This window comes from Lactuca sativa, chromosome 5, assembly GCF_002870075.4.
Source record: "Lactuca sativa cultivar Salinas chromosome 5, Lsat_Salinas_v11, whole genome shotgun sequence".
Classification (NCBI taxonomy): Eukaryota; Viridiplantae; Streptophyta; class Magnoliopsida; order Asterales; family Asteraceae; genus Lactuca; species Lactuca sativa.
Genome location: NC_056627.2, coordinates 127,111,710 through 127,130,495, shown reverse-complemented (window position 1 = coordinate 127,130,495; position 18,786 = coordinate 127,111,710). Strand labels below are relative to the sequence as shown.

Here is an 18,786-nt window from a genome sequence, read left to right as displayed (position 1 = left end):
GGTGAGTTATCCTCAGTACATCTAATGGGTCTAATGCACTAATGTCGGCCATTGTCGGATTTGTATATGGGTTTATTTCATGGTATGCTTATTGGTTTACATCCTGGTAGTTAGGATGGTGATATGCTTAGTGACCTGGCTAGGTCGGTATCCTGGTATATAGGATGATGCTATGTTAGTGACCGGTTTGGTTTGTATCTTGGTAATAGGATGTTGCTATGATTAGTGATCTGTTAGATCGGTTTGAGTGTTATACATGCTAGCGTATGATATGTATGTGCACATGTTTGTTCATTGGGGGTTGGGTTAAGGTGGTCCTACTTTGTGCTGAAGGACAACAGACCCATGGCGGTCCGGATAAACTGAAGGGCCTGCAAATGGGATCAGTTAGGCCAAAGGCCCAACGAGTGGTCTGGATAGGTTGTTGCCCTACGATGCGTTCAAGAAGTGACGAAGGCTCGGAGAGCGGTCCAGATAGGCTGAAGGCCTACGAGGTGGTCTAGTCAGGCTGAAGGCTCATTATGCATGCTATTTGCTTATATGTTTGTATGTTATGGTTATATCGGTATGGTGATGATTTTTTTTTTGGGGGGGGGGGGGGGGGGGGTGTAACTCACTAAGCCTTCGAGCTTACATTTATCGACTATTGTTTCAGGTACTTCGGATGATCGCGGGTAGGCGAAGGCGTGACCGTACACTTCCTCGATTTATGATTTTGATTTCTGGGAACTCTGATATGATACTATTTTGAAAATAAATTGTAATAAGTTAATGGTCTTTAAGTGTTTTTAAAAAGTTCAAATTTGGCATGATTTTTATGGATGTTACACACACTAATAGGGACTTTAAAGAGATATGATGGACATCTCGAAAGTTATCATTGTTAATGGAGCGGGTGTGGTTAACCGACACATTAATTAGAGATGTAAATGACATCGAGGTTGCCAAGCGTGTTTACATGGTTATTCACAACTTGTTTGTGATCATCAACATCCTAGTCACAAGTAGAATAGCATAATCTGAGATTAAACATGCCATTGATAAGATCAATGAATCTCAAAAAATATAAGAATTTCATATATTGAAATTGGTGAATTTTTTACCTACCTTCATAAATTCACAATAAGATTACGACATCCCTCTTCTTAGTTGTGAATTGTTATATTAGATCATAGCCTTGAATACTTATTATGGGTTAAATATTAAGAAATTCATATCAACTAACTAAAACTTTTCTTCTCCTATAGATGTTTACTTCTAATGGTGATGCTACTATTTCTCAAACCTCCATCACCACTAACAACTTCACTCTACTATTGATCCTCTCTAAAAAGTAATTAGCTGGTCTAAACTACATGGACTGGATGCAAAATCTCAAAATGACTCTTCTATATGAGGGAAAAGAATCGATAAACCTCTACTCAAAATCGATGAGTCAACTGCTACTCCAGAAGAGCTTGCAACCTACAAGAAACACTATGACGACGCAACAAAGGTCGCTGACATAATGGTTGCAACCTTGGTACCTGAGTTGCAAAAGTTCTATGAGGACTATTGGTCATATGAGACGTGCTTGGATCTTGCGGAAAAGTTTCACAAGAAATCGTGACATGAGAGGTACAAGGTCGTCAAGGCATTAATGGATTGGAAAATGAAGAATGGAGAGTCTGTCTACAATCATGTGAAAAGAATGTAGAAATATGTGGAGAGACTGGAAAATCTCAACGTGTCTTTTGACAAAGAATTGGCCATAGTTATGGTCCTTAACTCTTTGCCTCCAAGTTATGATCAGTTCATTTTGACTTATCATTTGAACAACATAGAGACTACGTTGACCCAACTCCATAACTTGTTACAGACAACTAAATTAGGTATGAAAAAGAATCAAGTCCCTTCTGCAACAAGTGCTCCAGTTCCAGCCATTGGGCAAAGTAGGGGAAAGAAGAGGAAGGCAAATCCTCAATCAAACTGGAAGGAAAAGGGTCATGCTGGATCATCTAACCGTAGGTCCAAGCCCAAGCCCAAGCCCAATCCCAGTTCTGATATTCCAGTTATGAGTGATCCCAAAGAGGCCGTTCGCTATTATTGCAATGAGAAAGGCCATTGGAAACGAAGTTATGACTAGTACTTGTAGGACATAAAGTATGGATAATGGGGTTTAAATACGAAGGAAATCCTAAAAGATCATGGGATTGGGTTGTAGTCTTCCTCACGTTGTAAACCACCTATGTGTCACGTCATAAGCACAACACGGACACACATTCTTCACTTTTGCTTGTCATGTCGTGACCTCTCTATGGTCACGTTGTGACACCCGATTTTAACAAAAACCAAGCTTTTGATTCCTTAATGTCCTAAATCCATCCATCCTGAAAAATGGGTGTTATAAGTGTGTATATATATATTTGGAGCTTAATGGAGCTAAAAACACCTGAGGAAGTTAGAATTTGGGTTAGATTTGCTGAAACTGAAGAGTTCACGTCCGGAACACGCGTTTTTGAGTTTACACGATCATGTTTTTGGGCATGTGATCGTGTTTTTGATCGTGCTTCTCTTATGTAACTTTTTCAAGCCAAAAATCAAGTTTCGGGGCTGTGAATGACTTACACGATTGTGCTTTTTTATAAAACACGATCGTGTTTTTGAGAAAAGTGTCCAAAATAGCATCATACTTCATTAAACGCAAAAAATGTGGATTTTCGAGACTTTTGGGCAAAAACACGATTGTGTTTTCCCAAAAACACAATCATGTTTTTTTTAAGAAATCACGTTTTTTGTTGTTGGTCCTATCCGATCAGTTCAATCCCTAGACATTCCCAAATGACCAAAGATGAATTTTGGAGGTGATTTCTGCACTTTTTCATCAATTCCTGAAGATTTGAAGGCTATGGATCATCTCATTCATTTAGTTTAGTAAGATTAGTAGTTTAATTTATCTTTTCATTGTCTAGATTAAATTTTATTCATGTTTGGCTAAACCCTAGATTTCAGTTCTGTAAAGATTAGTACTTTTTATGTAATCAGACTTGGTTTTTATTGTGTGATTCTATCTAGTTATTTCGGTTTTGTACATAATGAATGTTTGATTTTAGTTCTTTTTAGCCTGATCGCCTAATTTAGGATTAAATCAATCAAGTTAACTAGTTGTTGAAATCCGTAACTGTTTTGATAAACTGGTATTAAGTAACAAGTAATAGATCGGATATGCATTGGGATTTGACTCTGTTACAGACTAAAATTTCATATTTTTGTGCTTCCGATCTTGTGAGAAGTATTGAATATTGCTGACAATTTTACACATATCATAATGCTTCTTTTCTAACTTGATTAAGAGCTTGTTTAATTAAGTTAGTAGAACGTTAGGATTAAATGATTAATTAAAGAGTTTGTTTTGATTAATTAACTAGGTAAAAAAGAACTTAATAAAGCTTGTTAGTATTTCTCAATACCAGTTTAGATATAACACATTTTAAATAACCAGGTCTAGGTTAATTGCATGATTAGGACAATTGTAACAAAACTGAATTCACTTTTTATTACTGAATTTTCTTAAGTTTATTTAACTGCAATTTCTAACTTTAATTAATAATCTAACCCCCTTTTATATTTTCTATTTTATGACTAGAGTGTGATTTACGCAAAGAGACATTGACCATTAGACTTTGTCCCTAAGAATTCGACCTTGCTTCCCTGTGCTACTTATTAGTGCAACCAAGCAGCGAATTTATTATTTGTTTAAGACGTCCATGACAACATTTTAACATTATACCAAGGCAGCAACCATGCTTGAAAATCTAACCAAGATTGGTGTTTTTAAGTCATTTACCGGATAAATATTATATAATAATCTCCACTATATTTATGTACATCGATTATGTGTTAAATCTTGATTTTTTTTAACATTTGACAAAAGCTTCCAAACAACCCTTTTGGTCAATTTTAATTTGGTTTTAGATATGACCAAATAAAGGAAAGTAAATTGTTATGTTAATCGGTAAAAATTGAAATACAAAAAGTAAATGAATAATTGAAAAAACTAAAACCATGAAAACACATAATGTGATCAAATAATGGGTTGCAAATAGAAAATATAGATAAACTTATCATTTTCATCATTTAACACAATCAATCATACATATAATCAAACAAACAACAAGACTTTAATCAAACTTTAGACCTAATAATAATAAGGTCTCTAACTTAATCACACCTACGTTAATAATAACTATCAAAACAACTATAATTGAAATGGGCAGGTAAAATTTTCCATTTTTTTAATCTTATTAATGTATTAGCCCTACTATGTTATAAGAAAATCTACTATAATAAATGAAGATCCATTTTGCCACATGTCAATCTCTCATGAGTTTTGACACTTGTCATTTTGTGACATTTTTAAAATAAATAATATCCACATGTCAATTTTATGGGTTTTTTTTTTCAATTTTAAAAATTAAAAAACCATATAATATTTATAGTTAGTAAATTGCTATAAAAATTCTTTTTCTTTTTCTATTTTGAATATTTATTTTAAAACATATTAAAGGTTTACATTTTAATTTTTTTTTTGAATCAACCCGTTTAGAGTAAACTACACGAATGGTCCCTATGATTTACAATAATTTACGTGTTTGGTACCTAACTTATTTTTTTAACTCGGAAGATCCCTACTGTTTGTTTTTGTTACGCGCTGGGTCCCTAGTGTTTGTTTTTGTTACGTGTTAGATCCCTGTCTTACCTAAACAGACTATTATTTAAAAAAAATTGTGGGGTAGGTAAGGTAATGTAAGGGTGTGAGGTTGGGGTGTGTTTATTTAAATAAATTAAAAAAAATCAAGGGAAAAATAGTACTTTTAGGTAAGACAGGGACCAAACGTGTAACAAAAATAAACAGTAGGGACCTTCCGAGTTAAAAAAAATAAGTTAGGGACTAAACACGTAAATTACTGTAAACCATAGGGACCATTCGTGTAATTTACTCACCCGTTTAAGGTGCTGTTTGTTTTTTTTGAGAAAAAATGTTTGCAGTCTGCGGACCACATCTGTAGACCTCTACAGTAGAAGAGGTGGACCAAACGTCTGCTGTAACGTCCACAGATCCGGGCTAGTCAAATTAGAGGCAATAAGGGTCGAAAATGACTTTTCGGCAAAATATTATTTTGTAACATCCCAAAATACGGGCTAAAAATTCCATTTTGTATTTAAGTGATTTGCAAAACGTTTGTAACAAAATGCCATATGATCATATCATTTAATGAATCTCGTAACTGTAACCCAAAACGTAAAACATAATATTGTCAGAGTACAAATCCCAGAATATCTCATAGTGCGGAAAAAAAAGAGTGTGTGTGATATGTCGCTATCACGCCAGCTCCTTCCCCTTGGCTGAAGAGGCACCTGAAACAACAACTGGAAACCGTAAGCACGAAGCTTAGTGAGTTCCTCCACTGTACCACATACCATATAACCACATAACATATATATATATTGTCAGGCATATCTGGGTGCCCGACCTACCCCTTCAGTCCTCTCGACCGGATACTAACTAGAATATATGGGTGCTGGTCTCCTCTTCGTTCCTCTCGACCGGATACTGGGAACTATTTCACCCCCTACTACTACCACATATCATATATCACATAATCTATCTATCATGGTTGGGCATGACTGCCCCTTCGGCCCTATTGACCGGTAATCTGGGGACTATCTCCCCTACTGTCACTAGCATATAACATCATATCATACTAGCACATAAACATATCGTAAGTAGTAGCAACCCTAGATGAATATCACAGAGACAACCATCTAATCATACAACTCCTACTGGTGGGCCGACATTATGGCCGTAGACCCACCGCTACTGGACGGTAACTCACCTCGAAAGTAGCTGTTGAAAGTCTGCTTGCTAAGCGCCTGACTGCTGAACCGGTAATCCTCCGGCTATAAATCATGAACATGGATTAGACACTCATAAATACCCTTAGGTCAACGACCAACTCATCCCTGGTCCAAGGTCAACTCCCTGGTCAAAGTCAACTTCCAATTGACTAGATGTGACAACCCGATATTTCAAATCTTTGTAATGACCTAAAAAGTCAAGTATTGTAACCACTTTTGAATTAATAAAATTAACTTTGATAATAAAATGTCCAAAAAGTTCTATTTAAATTCCCTCTATGTTTAAATGTCATTAAACCGGGATCGTACGTAAAAAGAACGCTCAAATCCGACTTCGTATATTGAAGTTAAGATTTTTCCAAGTTCGACTTAGCAACAGACATCTAAAAACTCGAATCGGAGATCGAGCGACTTTTGGTCGGAATGACCTAAACGAGAATCGAAGGTCTCGACAACGGTATTTCAGCGGTGAAAAGTCTGGCAAAAACCGACGTCAGATAAAGAAGTTATGAATTTTTAAAGAAATTCCTTAATCACGTCATTTTATAATTAAATAATAAAAATAATTTCGGAATTTGCCAACGGAGTCTAAACGAAAGTTGTAGAGTGTAGTCTCACCTTCGCGTGGATATAAAGACCATCGAAAACGGAGTTCGTATGAAGGAGATATGATAGTTTATTAAATAATTTATATATATATATATATATATAAATCAAAAATCCGGTAATATCCGAAGGAAGAGTCAGCGTCCTCATCCGAGTTACGCGCTGCGTAACCTCGTACGCCCCTTGTACCCGAAGGCCTTGGTCTCGGTTCGTCCACGTCGCCCCTATGCGAAGCTACCGACTCGCCCGTCCGACCCGTCCCATCCGACCCGATCCGTCCCATCCGAAGCCGAGGCAGTCGAGGACTCGGTCATGCATGACGTACGTGTACGCGCTGCGTACGCCCCGCGTACCGAGGCTTCTCAGACCCCTATAAATAGAATGCGAGGGTTTCCGGAAAAATTGCTCATTTCTTCTCATTTCTCTTGCGTTTCACCTCGTTTTCCGTGCCCGTTCAAACCCAAAGCCCTGGTCTTTTTGCTCAAGTCCCGAAGGTCGATTTTACTCCCGAGATTCCCGAGAATCCCGAGAAAAATCCGTTTCCCGAGACGAAACTCTGCCCGGTTTTCCATCTCGTTATCTTCAAACTTTCAAGTGAGTTCATACCCCTAATCAATATTTTAAATGATTTTAAATGCTTTAGTGGGGGGGGGGGAATACAAGTAGAAACAAACATGTTATTTAATCATTGATATGTATTTTATAACCGTGTTTGTCATTTAACATATTTCACATGCTACAAAATGTGATGCATGAAATGGTTTTACATCTTAAAAACACATTGTTACCAAATGTTTTACCTTTGAAATATTTATTAAAATGACATCAAGTCATTGTTAATTATTGTTCAAAACCCATAGATGTCTTACAAAAACCATTTTTCATTCTTGAACTAAACTATGCATATACACTTATATTCTTATATATGTATTGATGTTATAGTGTACATCTTTCATTTAGTTTCCCACACTCTTGAGTAGTAAGAGTGTACAAACCTACATGATCATCCAGTTATATTATAGTAGATTATCATAGGGATAGTTTGAAGATATCAAACATTACTTCTATTACAAGGAATCACACAAGAGTCAGTTCATTCATGAGTTCTTACTAGAACCTTACCTGATACATGAGTACCTTTACATATGCTTACATGATACATGAACACATTACAAGAGTACCTGTACGCAGATACCTTTACCTGTGTATACATTGTTTATAGTGAATATTTGTATCTCAAATTGCGAGGATGATTTATTAGTACCTTCTGTGTAAATCTTCCTGCCTATCCCACAGTACCTCGGGATATCTAAGACAGGACCCTATCCCACAGTACCTTAGGATACCTAGATGGGCCTCTATCCCATAGTACCTCGGGATATACGTACAGGACTAACCATTCCGGAACCCATCTGTTAGCAACAGTGGGTGATGAACATCTACGGATGCCTACGGTTATTACTTATACTAGGAGTACCTTTACGAGGAATAACCCTTCCCTCGCCCTGCTGCTGCTACAGAGGACAATTGGACAATCTTCGGATGTTCATTAGGTTATATAAGTACATGTTAGCACCAGTACCTCCGGCTAACATTTACTTTATTACGTATTTCCTATTACTTTATTTTGTGATACCTTTCACATAAACGATGAGTTAGACTAAGCACTTTTAGTACTAGTCAATACAAAAACTACACTTCATACTTACAAAACATTCGGGTCTTGGTAGAAGACTACACTTCATACATACAGAACATTCGGGTCTTGGTAGAAGACTACATTTCATACTTATAGAAAATAAGGGTTTTTCTAGGGATTTCATACTTACCTCAACATTTTCATTTAAAGGTTTACATGGCTTTCATAACAGATTTTCACAAACAAGGCAATGGCACTTATATACTTATGAATTCACCAGCTTAAAGCTGATACTCGCTTTCAAAATAACTTGTATTCTCAGGTCATCAGTAGACAGGTCCGGAGGCCAGGTTTTGAGAAGTCGGAGCAGACAAGTCTCGTCTTTTATTTTGATTGTATAATTTTTGGTGTCTTATTACAATGAAAGAACACACATGTATTAAACTTTACTTATAATGCAATGGATGATGTTGTTGCTTGTTTATTATATTACACTGTTGTGATACTGTACATGACGTCCTCCACCCCTGAACGTTTCCGTCGTTCGTGGTTTTGGGGTGTGACACTGGACTCGCCGAGTCATGGCACAGACTCGTCGAGTCCCTCTCCTACTAACCCGGTCCTACGCGTCAAGTCCCTCTTCCCACTCACTGAGTCACCCTTAACTCACTGCTTGGGACAATTGGACCAACCCGCGATCCGACTTGCCGAGTCCGAGAACAACCCACTGAGTTCCCACGAGCAGATCTCTTACTCGCTTCCAAATCCTCATTAGAGCATCCTTTATCAGGATTTGGGTTTCTGGGACCATTGCTACACGTTAAATTGCTAATTTCGCGTGCAGATACGAGGGGTTGGACCTTCCACACTTAAACCCCTGTTATTCAGTAACAGTTCATATGACTCGACGAGTTTGAAGAACAACTCGTCGAGTTCTAGGAAATCTTCATAGGACTCGCCGAGTTGTCCATCCAACTCGCCGAGTCTAAGACCATCTTCATAGAACTCGCCGAGTTCCACTTTGGGACTCGTCGAGTCCCTTCGACCCATTTCCCATACAGACCAAATCTGAGACATGCAACGCTTCTAAACCATAGATCTATGTTCCTAGGGCATGCTTATCACGTAAAGTTGCAAACTTTACGTGCATGCATGGCCCTATAAGCTCCAAAAGGCAAATCCAAGCTCTTTATGAGGTCATACACTCAATAGGGACCTCAATCACTTCAACCACAAAGACTTTATACTTCTAATACGTCCATAAGGTCTAAATCTGAAGTCCTTTCAGATCATAGAGCACAAATACATGAAGTATGGTGTTTTAGGGCTTGAAAACCACCAATTAGGGACAAAATGGTATCTAATGAACTAGTGATCAAGGTAGGAACTTTTCTACCTGAATGGAAGCCTCTTGTAGGGTAGATATCGGATCTACTTCTCTTCCTTGCACTCTTCCACCTCCTTCTTCTTCTCTTGAGCTTAAAACTTCCTTAATAAGGCCAAAATCACTTACAAGGACAAAAAGGGGCTAGGGTTTCGCTCTACAACTCTCCTGGAAGTGTTAGGGACAAGGGAGGCCGAGTTAGTGTGCTTAAATAGGGTGCAAACACCCGTGTTAGGGTTTTTGCCCAAACAGGGCCTACTTGCTGAGTTCGGGAACCGACTCGCCGAGTCCGAGGCTCAGACCCCGCGTCTCATCCCACTTCTACTCGGCGAGTTGGTCCTTCAACTCGCCGAGTCCTAGGCAAAATTGCAAAAATTACGAAATATTAATTACAAGGAGTACGTACCCAGAACCAGGTGCTACATATTTAGAACAAATAATCTTAACCAAGTTGTAGTATATGTTACAAGGTCTCCGTACATATAAAGAACGCCGAAATCCGAGTTATAACGAAGAAGTTATGACCCGTCGAAGTTTCGCGACAAAACCGACACGATACCGAGAAACATAAATAGTGAATTTACGATAGAGCGAGTTTTAGCCTTAGCGATCTAAACAAAAGTCATAGAATACGTTAAAACGAGAGCGTCCATAAAAAGAACGCCCAAATTTGACTTCGTATGAGGAAGTTATGATTTTTCGAAGTTTCGGCTTAGCTGTGTACAACCCGAAATTCGAATATTAGATCGAGCGATTTTTAGCCGACACGACCTAAACGAGAATTGAAGATCTCGTTAAGAGTAGTGTAACAATAAAAAGATGGGTGAAAACAGATGTCGGATGAAGAAGTTATGAGAATTTAACAGACCAATCATGTCCCGGCCTGTTAAAAATATAAAATTTAAAATAGAGTCAAAATTAGTCAACGGAGTCTAAACGAAAGTTGTAGAGTATGTTCCCGCCTTCGCCTGAATATAAAGAACGTAAAAAACGGAGCTCGTATGCGAGAGTTATGATTTTCAGAAGTCGGAGTGTGAATTCGCGAAGCTGATTGCAAAGTTGCTGACGTGGCCGAATCTCAGCCGTCCTTTGTTGCCCACACCTCGCTTCGAATGGGTGACACCTGTCCTCGCATACGCCCCACGTAATCCAAAGATGCCTAGCGTCCGAGTACGCCTCGCGTGCGAAGTCCCTACGCTCCGCGTTCTAGCCTTCCTCGGTCCACAAGCAGCCACGTCGCACCAAGCCTGTTCGGACGCGTGTTGTACGATGCGAGCCTTACGCCCAGCGTACCTCGGCTACGCCCAGCGTAGTCCGAGGCCTCGTAGGGTATAAAAAGGGGGCGAGGGTCTCCGACTTTTTCACACCATTTTCCTTCTCTCTTTAGATTTCTTTCTCTCTCTAAGGGTTTTAACCCTCCCCTAAGCCTAGGTGATCCCCTAGCACCCTAAGGAAGCCCTGAGGCTCCCGGAGTCCCGAGAAAAAGGGTCTTTCGGTTTCGGAAACGCTGCTCCGAGCAAAGCCCGATTTTCTTTAAAATCCATTGTAAGTGAGCTACGTTTAGGCAATTTTTAATATAGCTTCCAAATAATTATAGTAATGTTATTAGGTCCTTAAAGTAATTATTTGGGCTATTATTATGAGTTATATTGAGTGTTATTTAACGTTTATATAATAATAATAATAATAGTCAGACTATTAATTTGTCGCGGTTATCGTGAGACTAAACCCTAGTGATATTGATACTAGGTTTTATCAAAGGAAATTGTTTTGAGAGTATCGAAGCGTTGTCCAAGTGCTGAGTCACCACCTTTCAAGTGAGTGCATGGTCCCTTTCATCTTACACATAGATATGAAGTATTTTATATAAATTACGTGTTATGTGTGCATACTATCTGAATACTTGCTGTCTATGCTGGATGAACGATTTTATACATGTTTTAAATAATTTAAACTATAGATGTATTTTATATCTACGGTAATGTTGGGGTAAAACATGGGTAGATGTAATAGATGGAGTATGAGTTGGATGATGAGTTGAGAGGTGAAATAGACCGTGAGGTGAGGGTGAGAGGTGGACGATGTGAGAAGCCTTTTTCCCAGACGATGGCCCCGTCATTCAGCAAAGTATGAATGACAACCACAGACTATTCTAGACAGTCCAGTGGAACACTAGCAGGCTCGCAACCTGTAAGTGTTGTGAACGATGTGTTCACTCGGTGTACTCTAAACCATGGTGATCATGCAGACTTGATGCCTAAACCCTGGTGATCATGCAGACTTGGTGCCAAAACCCTGGCGACTGTGCAGACTTAGTGCCTAAACCCTGGTGACGATGGACTTCGTGCCGATTCCTTAAGATGATCCTTAGGAATGTATGAATGAGGAATGGTTGATTCTTAGGTTAGATCCTTCGGAGTAAAGAAGATAATGGGGATGAGTAATTGGGTTGATTGTTTGATTGTTTGAACATAATAATTATATTATTGTGGGTTGAAAACCCTATGTACTCACCAGGTTTCCCAACCTGACCCACTCAGTTTATTTATATCACAGGTGTCGATATGAAGTGACATTACACTGAGAGATTAAAGAGATGTAGATCACTAGTGTAAATAAATGTAAGTTCTGTTTATGCTTATGTTTCTGTATTGACGATGACAACCCAAATGTTTTAAAACGAATTAAAAATACTTTTCTTCGGAAATGCTTTGATAACGTACTTATCATGTTTTACTGGGAACAAATTCCGCAACATTTTTATTAAAAGAGGCACTCTGATTTTTATAAAGCATAAACAAAATCAGTCTTTTCTGGCCGTGAAAATGGGGATGTCACATCTGCAGTCTGAAAAAAGAAGACTGTTTGTTTTTTTAACATCTGCAGGCTACTAAAATAAACTGAAATCTAAATAAACTGATTTTTTTAAACTTCAAAGTGTTTTTTTTTTTAAATATTTTTATGACTTTGTTATAAATAATTAACGAATATAGATCAACTTTTATGTATTATTGTATAAAAAATAAAAATAAAAATGGTATGAATTAACGTATATATTTGATAAAAACCAACAACTTTGGTTGCAAAGTTATAACTAAACATTATAATTAATGATCAAAAAATTTGATACATAAATGGATGGAAATAAACTTCGATTTTTTCAATTAAATCTATTAAAAACGTACCATAAATATTTTCTCGAGAAATTGAGGATACTGTATTAAATAATGTTTTACAAAATTTGGCAAAAAAAAAAAAACATAAGAATATATTATGATTTTTTTTTCATATTTATATAAACAACTTCAACGATTATTATTGCAATAAATCTTTATTTATAAATGTGTTAAAAATATCAAGTTTGTATCGTGAAACGTTTTTTTTTTAAGTTTTATATTTTTTTTCCAAATTGTTTATCATTAATAAAGTTGGAAAAAATATAAATTAAAAATAAACTTGAAAAAATACAGATATATATGATTTTTTAGGATAGAAGATGTTAGAAGACTCTGATCTATATCTGCGTTAAGAAAAGGACGCGAATCTATAAAAACTAATATTTGCGCATGCTTGGCACAAACAGAATAACCATACAGAACTCCAAACAAAAAAAAAACCAAAAACTACAACACACCACTCTAGCAATTTATAATTGGATAAGTCACAGCCGAGGACGGTATCTTTCAATTGGGCCAACGGTCCTACCGTCAACGCAAAGAACACACCCAAAAAAAAAAAGGACCGTACTTCCCCCTATACTTCGTATCGAGAGATACAGAGAGAGATTATGCTGAGGCACTGAGCTGAATTCAATCTGGTTCGATTTCTACACATCTACAGTTTATCGGTCGATTTCCAAGTTTCTTCCGATCAAATCGACTAAGGGGATGTGTGGAGTTTGTTCCTATTTCCTTCGTCTCTTGAATTCTTCTCCCGCCATAAATAGGAGTCACCATCATTGATGCTCGAGTTTTTTTTCCTAGCAGTTGAACGATTATGCTATTGCACGAGATGAGGCTACTGTTTTTCACATCGCTAAAACCCTAATCGAAGTAGTCAGTACGAGTATGTCGAGGTAAGAAAACCCTAATTTTTGATGATTTTGCAAAATTGCTGTATTAGGTATACGATTGGCTGCTTCTAGATTTCTATGCGTTTCCCACCTGTCTTTCACTATCAGTATCTCGGCTTTGTTTTTTTGTTAGACTTCGATTTTTACGAAGGAAATAGATTTCTAATGCAAAATTGATATGTTTGTGATTGTAACTTTACGCCAACTTCATTTCATATGTAGTACTTGTTGCATGTTAACCGATTTGTCTAAATTTTTTGAGTCCATATGGATGCTAAAGTTGAAAAGTGAACGCCATTGCACATTGAGTCAAAACTTACACTTTTTTGGAACGGGTTGAACACATGTCAGTTATGATTAGAAAGTAGAAACATCTGTCACTATGATTTGTGCATGGACCTACTGTACAGTGATATTACTAATTTTACTTTGTTTAATTGTTCTTTTGTTTGTATTTTTCTTTTGGGGCATTTTATCTCCAGCTGCCATAAGTCATGGTTTAGGATATATTAGGACATGATAGCTTAGTCATGTACTCATGTTAAGTGTTGGATATTGTGAAAAAGTTTTATTGCATGAACAAAGGGGGCCTAGCCCCTGTGTTTCTTAGATATGGCTTCATAGAATCAATAAATGATGCGAACGACTCAATATTTGATTATTTTATTGCATTTGCATTGGTGATTTGACAATCAAGATCGATAATTTGCAAAATAAGCTTTGTGTAAGTAAATCTTTGATCTTCGACTTGAAGGTCTTAGGTTTCTATCACAGGGACAATATTAGGAACCTAAGTGGTTACTTTTTAATATTTTGAATCTCAAAGTAGAAATTTTGCATCAAAAGTTATGATGAATGGTGTTTTAAACAATATTTTCAGGATGCCTCAAGATGATGCAACAGTTCATTTTTATTTCAATCCTACAATGTTTTTATGTGCATTATAATACTATTAGATATTGATTACATTACATTTAACTGTTACTATCGCTAGGCATCTTAGACATTTGACTAGTAGTCATATATTCTTATTTAATAATGTATCTTGTCTATTTCTGCATTCATTTTTCTATAGAGGGAGTTACGTGTTGTAGTTTTAAACTACTTTTGGGTTATAACAATTGCACGACAGTTTGATACTAAAGTTTATCAGCAAATCGTACTATTTGGGAAAAGAGTTTTAGATTTCCATTTCACTTTACAATCTTATGTTGGTTTCCTTCAAATTCAATAGAGAAAACTTGTCTTGTATCATATTAGTTTACAAAGGGTAATCTCTTGATCTCTCTTTTTCTGCCTCTCCAACTACCCGTTCTTCTTTTATATCATTCATCTTGGTAGAAAAAAAGGTATTATGGACTTGAATGATAGTCTTAAATGGAATGATTTTGTACTTTTATGAGTTTTTAACGTACAATGTCTTAATACAAAAAAATATGAAAGTATAATGCTATAATACAATGGATATTCCAAAGTACAATGTCTTAACAAGAGAAAAATGGAATGTTCAATCACATGAATCTAATAGACTTTGAGTTCCTCATAACCTGTGTAATGGTATGGAGTTCCAAAACATGCAGGCAAAGATTAAGGCCTTAATTTATTTATATATTTATATTATTTGAGCTCTGTCTGCATAGTTGATAGCTAAAATGAATTAGAAAAAATGACAGCACAATTGGACTCATATTAATTAAGGCTCAATCCAGAAAATAGCAATGCAGAATCATCTATTTGTTTATTACAGCATCGTACTTGTACATCTTTCTTACAGCAATACACTTTCCATTTTTTCTTATTAAGATATTTTACTTTGAGATATTAAACCAAGTTATCATTGTACTTTCAGTTTCTTTCTTATTAGGACATTGTTCTCTGATAAATCTACTTAATTATAGCAGTAAAAGTTACTTTGAAACATATTCCCTTTTATATTCACCTTTCAGGAACTGACATGAAACATATATTTTCATTTATGATTTATTTGTTTATTAGCATTGTATTTGTTTATCTTTCTTGTACTTTCCTTGTTTTCATATTACTTTCAAAATTTTCTTCTGTACTCTTAAAAAATTGCTTAAGAACTGATGTGAATCATACTTTTATTTCTTTCAATTACAGCACTGTGGTTTCCATTATTTTTTTTCTTATTTAGACATCATACTTTGAAAAATCGACTCAATTATAGCATTATATTTTCAAGTATTTTTCTTATCAGGATATTCTACATTTCTACCTTGACAATGTATATGTAAAAAATGAGTGAAATAAACGAAAGTACACTGCTATTTCATGCATCTAACCGTTTGATTTCCACTTCCTTTCAGGAACTGATACGAATTGTGAAACAACAGTATGAACTTAAGATCAAAACTGGGTGCAACAGTTTTCAAAACCAATGGTCAAAGGGAGGACGAAGGAGAGTCAAAAGTCGAACCCTACGTAGGGTTAGAATTCGATACACCAGAAGCCGCACAAGAATTCTACAACACTTACGCAACTCAAACCGGATTCAAAATCAGAATCGGTCAACTCTACAGGTCAAGAGTCGATGGCTCAGTTATTTCTAGAAGATACGTCTGTTCAAAAGAAGGCTTCCAAACCACTTCAAGAACCGGTTGTCCCGCCTTCATCAGAGTCCAAAAGGGCGATTCTGGAAAATGGGTTTTAGCCAACATCAAAAAAGAACACAACCATGATATGGACGTCTCCGGTGATGTTGATGGCGGCGATGTCTCCGGTGGTGAAGTCCAGACGCCTGTCACACAAAAAAAAGCTCCCCCGCCTCCGAAACCGACCGCAACCCCGAGGAGCGGAATCCGGTCGGCGGACGGTGACGGTTCGTCAGGAATTCTTGATTTGAAACGGCTCAAACGCGGGGAAATGGAACCGGAATCGGAATCACAACCGCTAGGTGACCCGTTTAAAGGTTTGGAATTCAATTCCGCTAACGAAGCGTACAAATTTTACAACAATTATGCCGCGAATCTCGGTTTCAAAGTCCGAATCGGTCAACTATTCCGGTCAAAAAACGACGGATCGATTACATCGAGACGATTTGTATGCTCAAAAGAAGGCCACCAACATCCTTCACGAGTCGGATGTGGGGCCTTCATGAGAATCCAACACGACGATTCCGGTAGATGGGTGGTTGACCGGTTGTCAAAAGAACACAATCACGAACTTGACTCGCCGGAAACCACCACCCGCCGGAAAAACTCCAAGTCGTCTAAGGAGGAGTTAGCCGCCGGATTAGACAATTTGGATTTACTCGAAACAAACGGTGGTCTTAGTCTTGTGGAACGGGACCGGGGTAGCGGGATCGGGTCCCGCTGGTATAACGTTCTTCTTGAATATTTTCAATCCCGTCAAGCGGAAGATACCGGATTCTTCTACGCGTTAGAAGTCGATAACAGCCGTCTGATGTCTGTGTTTTGGGCAGATGGACGGTCCAGATTTTCTTGTACACAATTCGGTGATGTGGTGATTTTCGACACGTCATACCGGAGTGGAAGTTACTCCGTTCCGTTCGCGTCATTTTACGGCATCAACCACCACCGACAACCGGTGCTCCTAGCCTGTGCTTTAATCTCCGATGAGTCCGAAGACTCGTTCACATGGGTCTTCAAGACGTGGGTCCGGGCAATGTCCGGCCGCCGCCCGGTCTCCATCATCGCTGACCAAGATAAACCGATCCAAAACGCGATCTCAACTGTTTTTCCGGCGACCCACCACCGGTTCTCCGCCTGGCAAATCCTCCAGAAAGAACGCGAAAACCTAGGGGCGTTATGGTCAATCGACGAGTTTAAATTCGAATACGAAGCTTGCATTTCACAAACGCAAACCGCTTCCGAATTCGATTCCGCATGGAACCTTCTTACCACAAAGTACAATCTTAAAGACAACGTGTGGCTAAAAGAAATGTACATCACGCGAAAAAGCTGGGTCCCGCTTTACTTAAAGTCAACTTTCTTTGCGGGAATTCCGGTCAACGGGTCAACAAAACCCTACTTCGATCCGTTTTTAACCCCGCAAGTCCCGCTAAACGAGTTTTTAATCCGGTACGAAAAAGCAATCGAACATCATCGCGAAGAGGAACGAAAAGAGGATTTTAGTTCGTTTAATTCACAAATTGTTCTGCACACAAAAGATCCTCTAGAAGAACAATGTCGACGGCTGTACACGATAACTGTTTTTAAAGTCTTCCAGAAGGAGCTTCTAGAAAGCTACACTTACGTTGGGATAAAAATCAACATCGAGGGAGCCATCAGCCGTTATCTGGTCCAAAGATGTGGGAATGGCGACGAGAGAAACACGGTTGCGTTTAACGGCTCTAACCTTAACATCACTTGCAGTTGTCGGATGTTTGAGTTCGAAGGGGTTTTATGTCGGCATGCTTTGAAGGTTTTTCAGATTATGAATATAAGGGAAATCCCGTCTAGATACATTTTGCATAGGTGGACGAAAAATGCGAAATATGGGATTTTAAGGGATGTGGATTCTGGGGGTGGAGGACAGGATTTTAAGGCGTTGATGGTGTGGAGTTTGAGGGAAGAGGCGCATAGTTATATTGATGCAGGGGCGGCTTCTATTGAAAGATATAAGCTTGCGTTTGAGATTTTGCAGGAAGGCCGAAGGAATTTGTGTTGGCAGAATTGATCAGGAATGTCTTTTCTACTTTTACTTTTGGTATTTTTGGATTTTTAAACTTGGTTTAGGGTTTAAGATTGTTAATGTTATGTATGGTGGGGGGTTTTTTATTTGCTAAGTAGGATGATCGAAAACCATGTCATCCTTTTGTGATTTGCACTTTGGATTTTCTGCATCTTAAGTGGCGACTGTTAACCTATGACCTTTTAGTTTGATGTGTTGTTGCTTCTTCTTCTTTTTTTTTTAATGGATTAAATATGGACATTATTTTATTATTTTGGTAAACTATATATATGAGTGTTTCTCCTTTATTTTATGTTGCAAGAACATGATATAGAAAATTAGAGAATTGAAGATTTCCCTGTTAAGTTACAACTTTCGTATAAATTTTGTAAAATTTATTTTCTTTGCTGTTACTTTTCCTATATGTTTTTTGATCCTTTATTTGGACATCTCACTTTATCGGACAATACACTTGATAGGAAAAAAAAGGAAAAAGTACCTAAGTCATTGACAGCTTTTTTTTTTTTTTTTTGT

At 37.5% G+C, this 18,786-nt stretch overlaps 1 protein-coding gene across 1 annotated transcript; it reads left to right on the top strand.

Moving 5' to 3' along the window:
• The first annotated feature begins 13,196 nt into the window (after window positions 1–13,196).
• LOC111887293 (protein FAR1-RELATED SEQUENCE 7) lies at window positions 13,197–18,464 on the top strand. Its single transcript, XM_023883460.3, has 3 exons — window positions 13,197–13,423; window positions 13,514–13,602; window positions 15,927–18,464. The coding sequence occupies exon 3, from the start codon at window positions 15,955–15,957 to the stop codon at window positions 18,256–18,258; it is 2,304 nt and encodes a 767-aa protein (XP_023739228.1). The 5' UTR covers window positions 13,197–13,423; window positions 13,514–13,602; window positions 15,927–15,954; the 3' UTR covers window positions 18,259–18,464.
• Window positions 18,465–18,786: the final 322 nt, after the last annotated feature.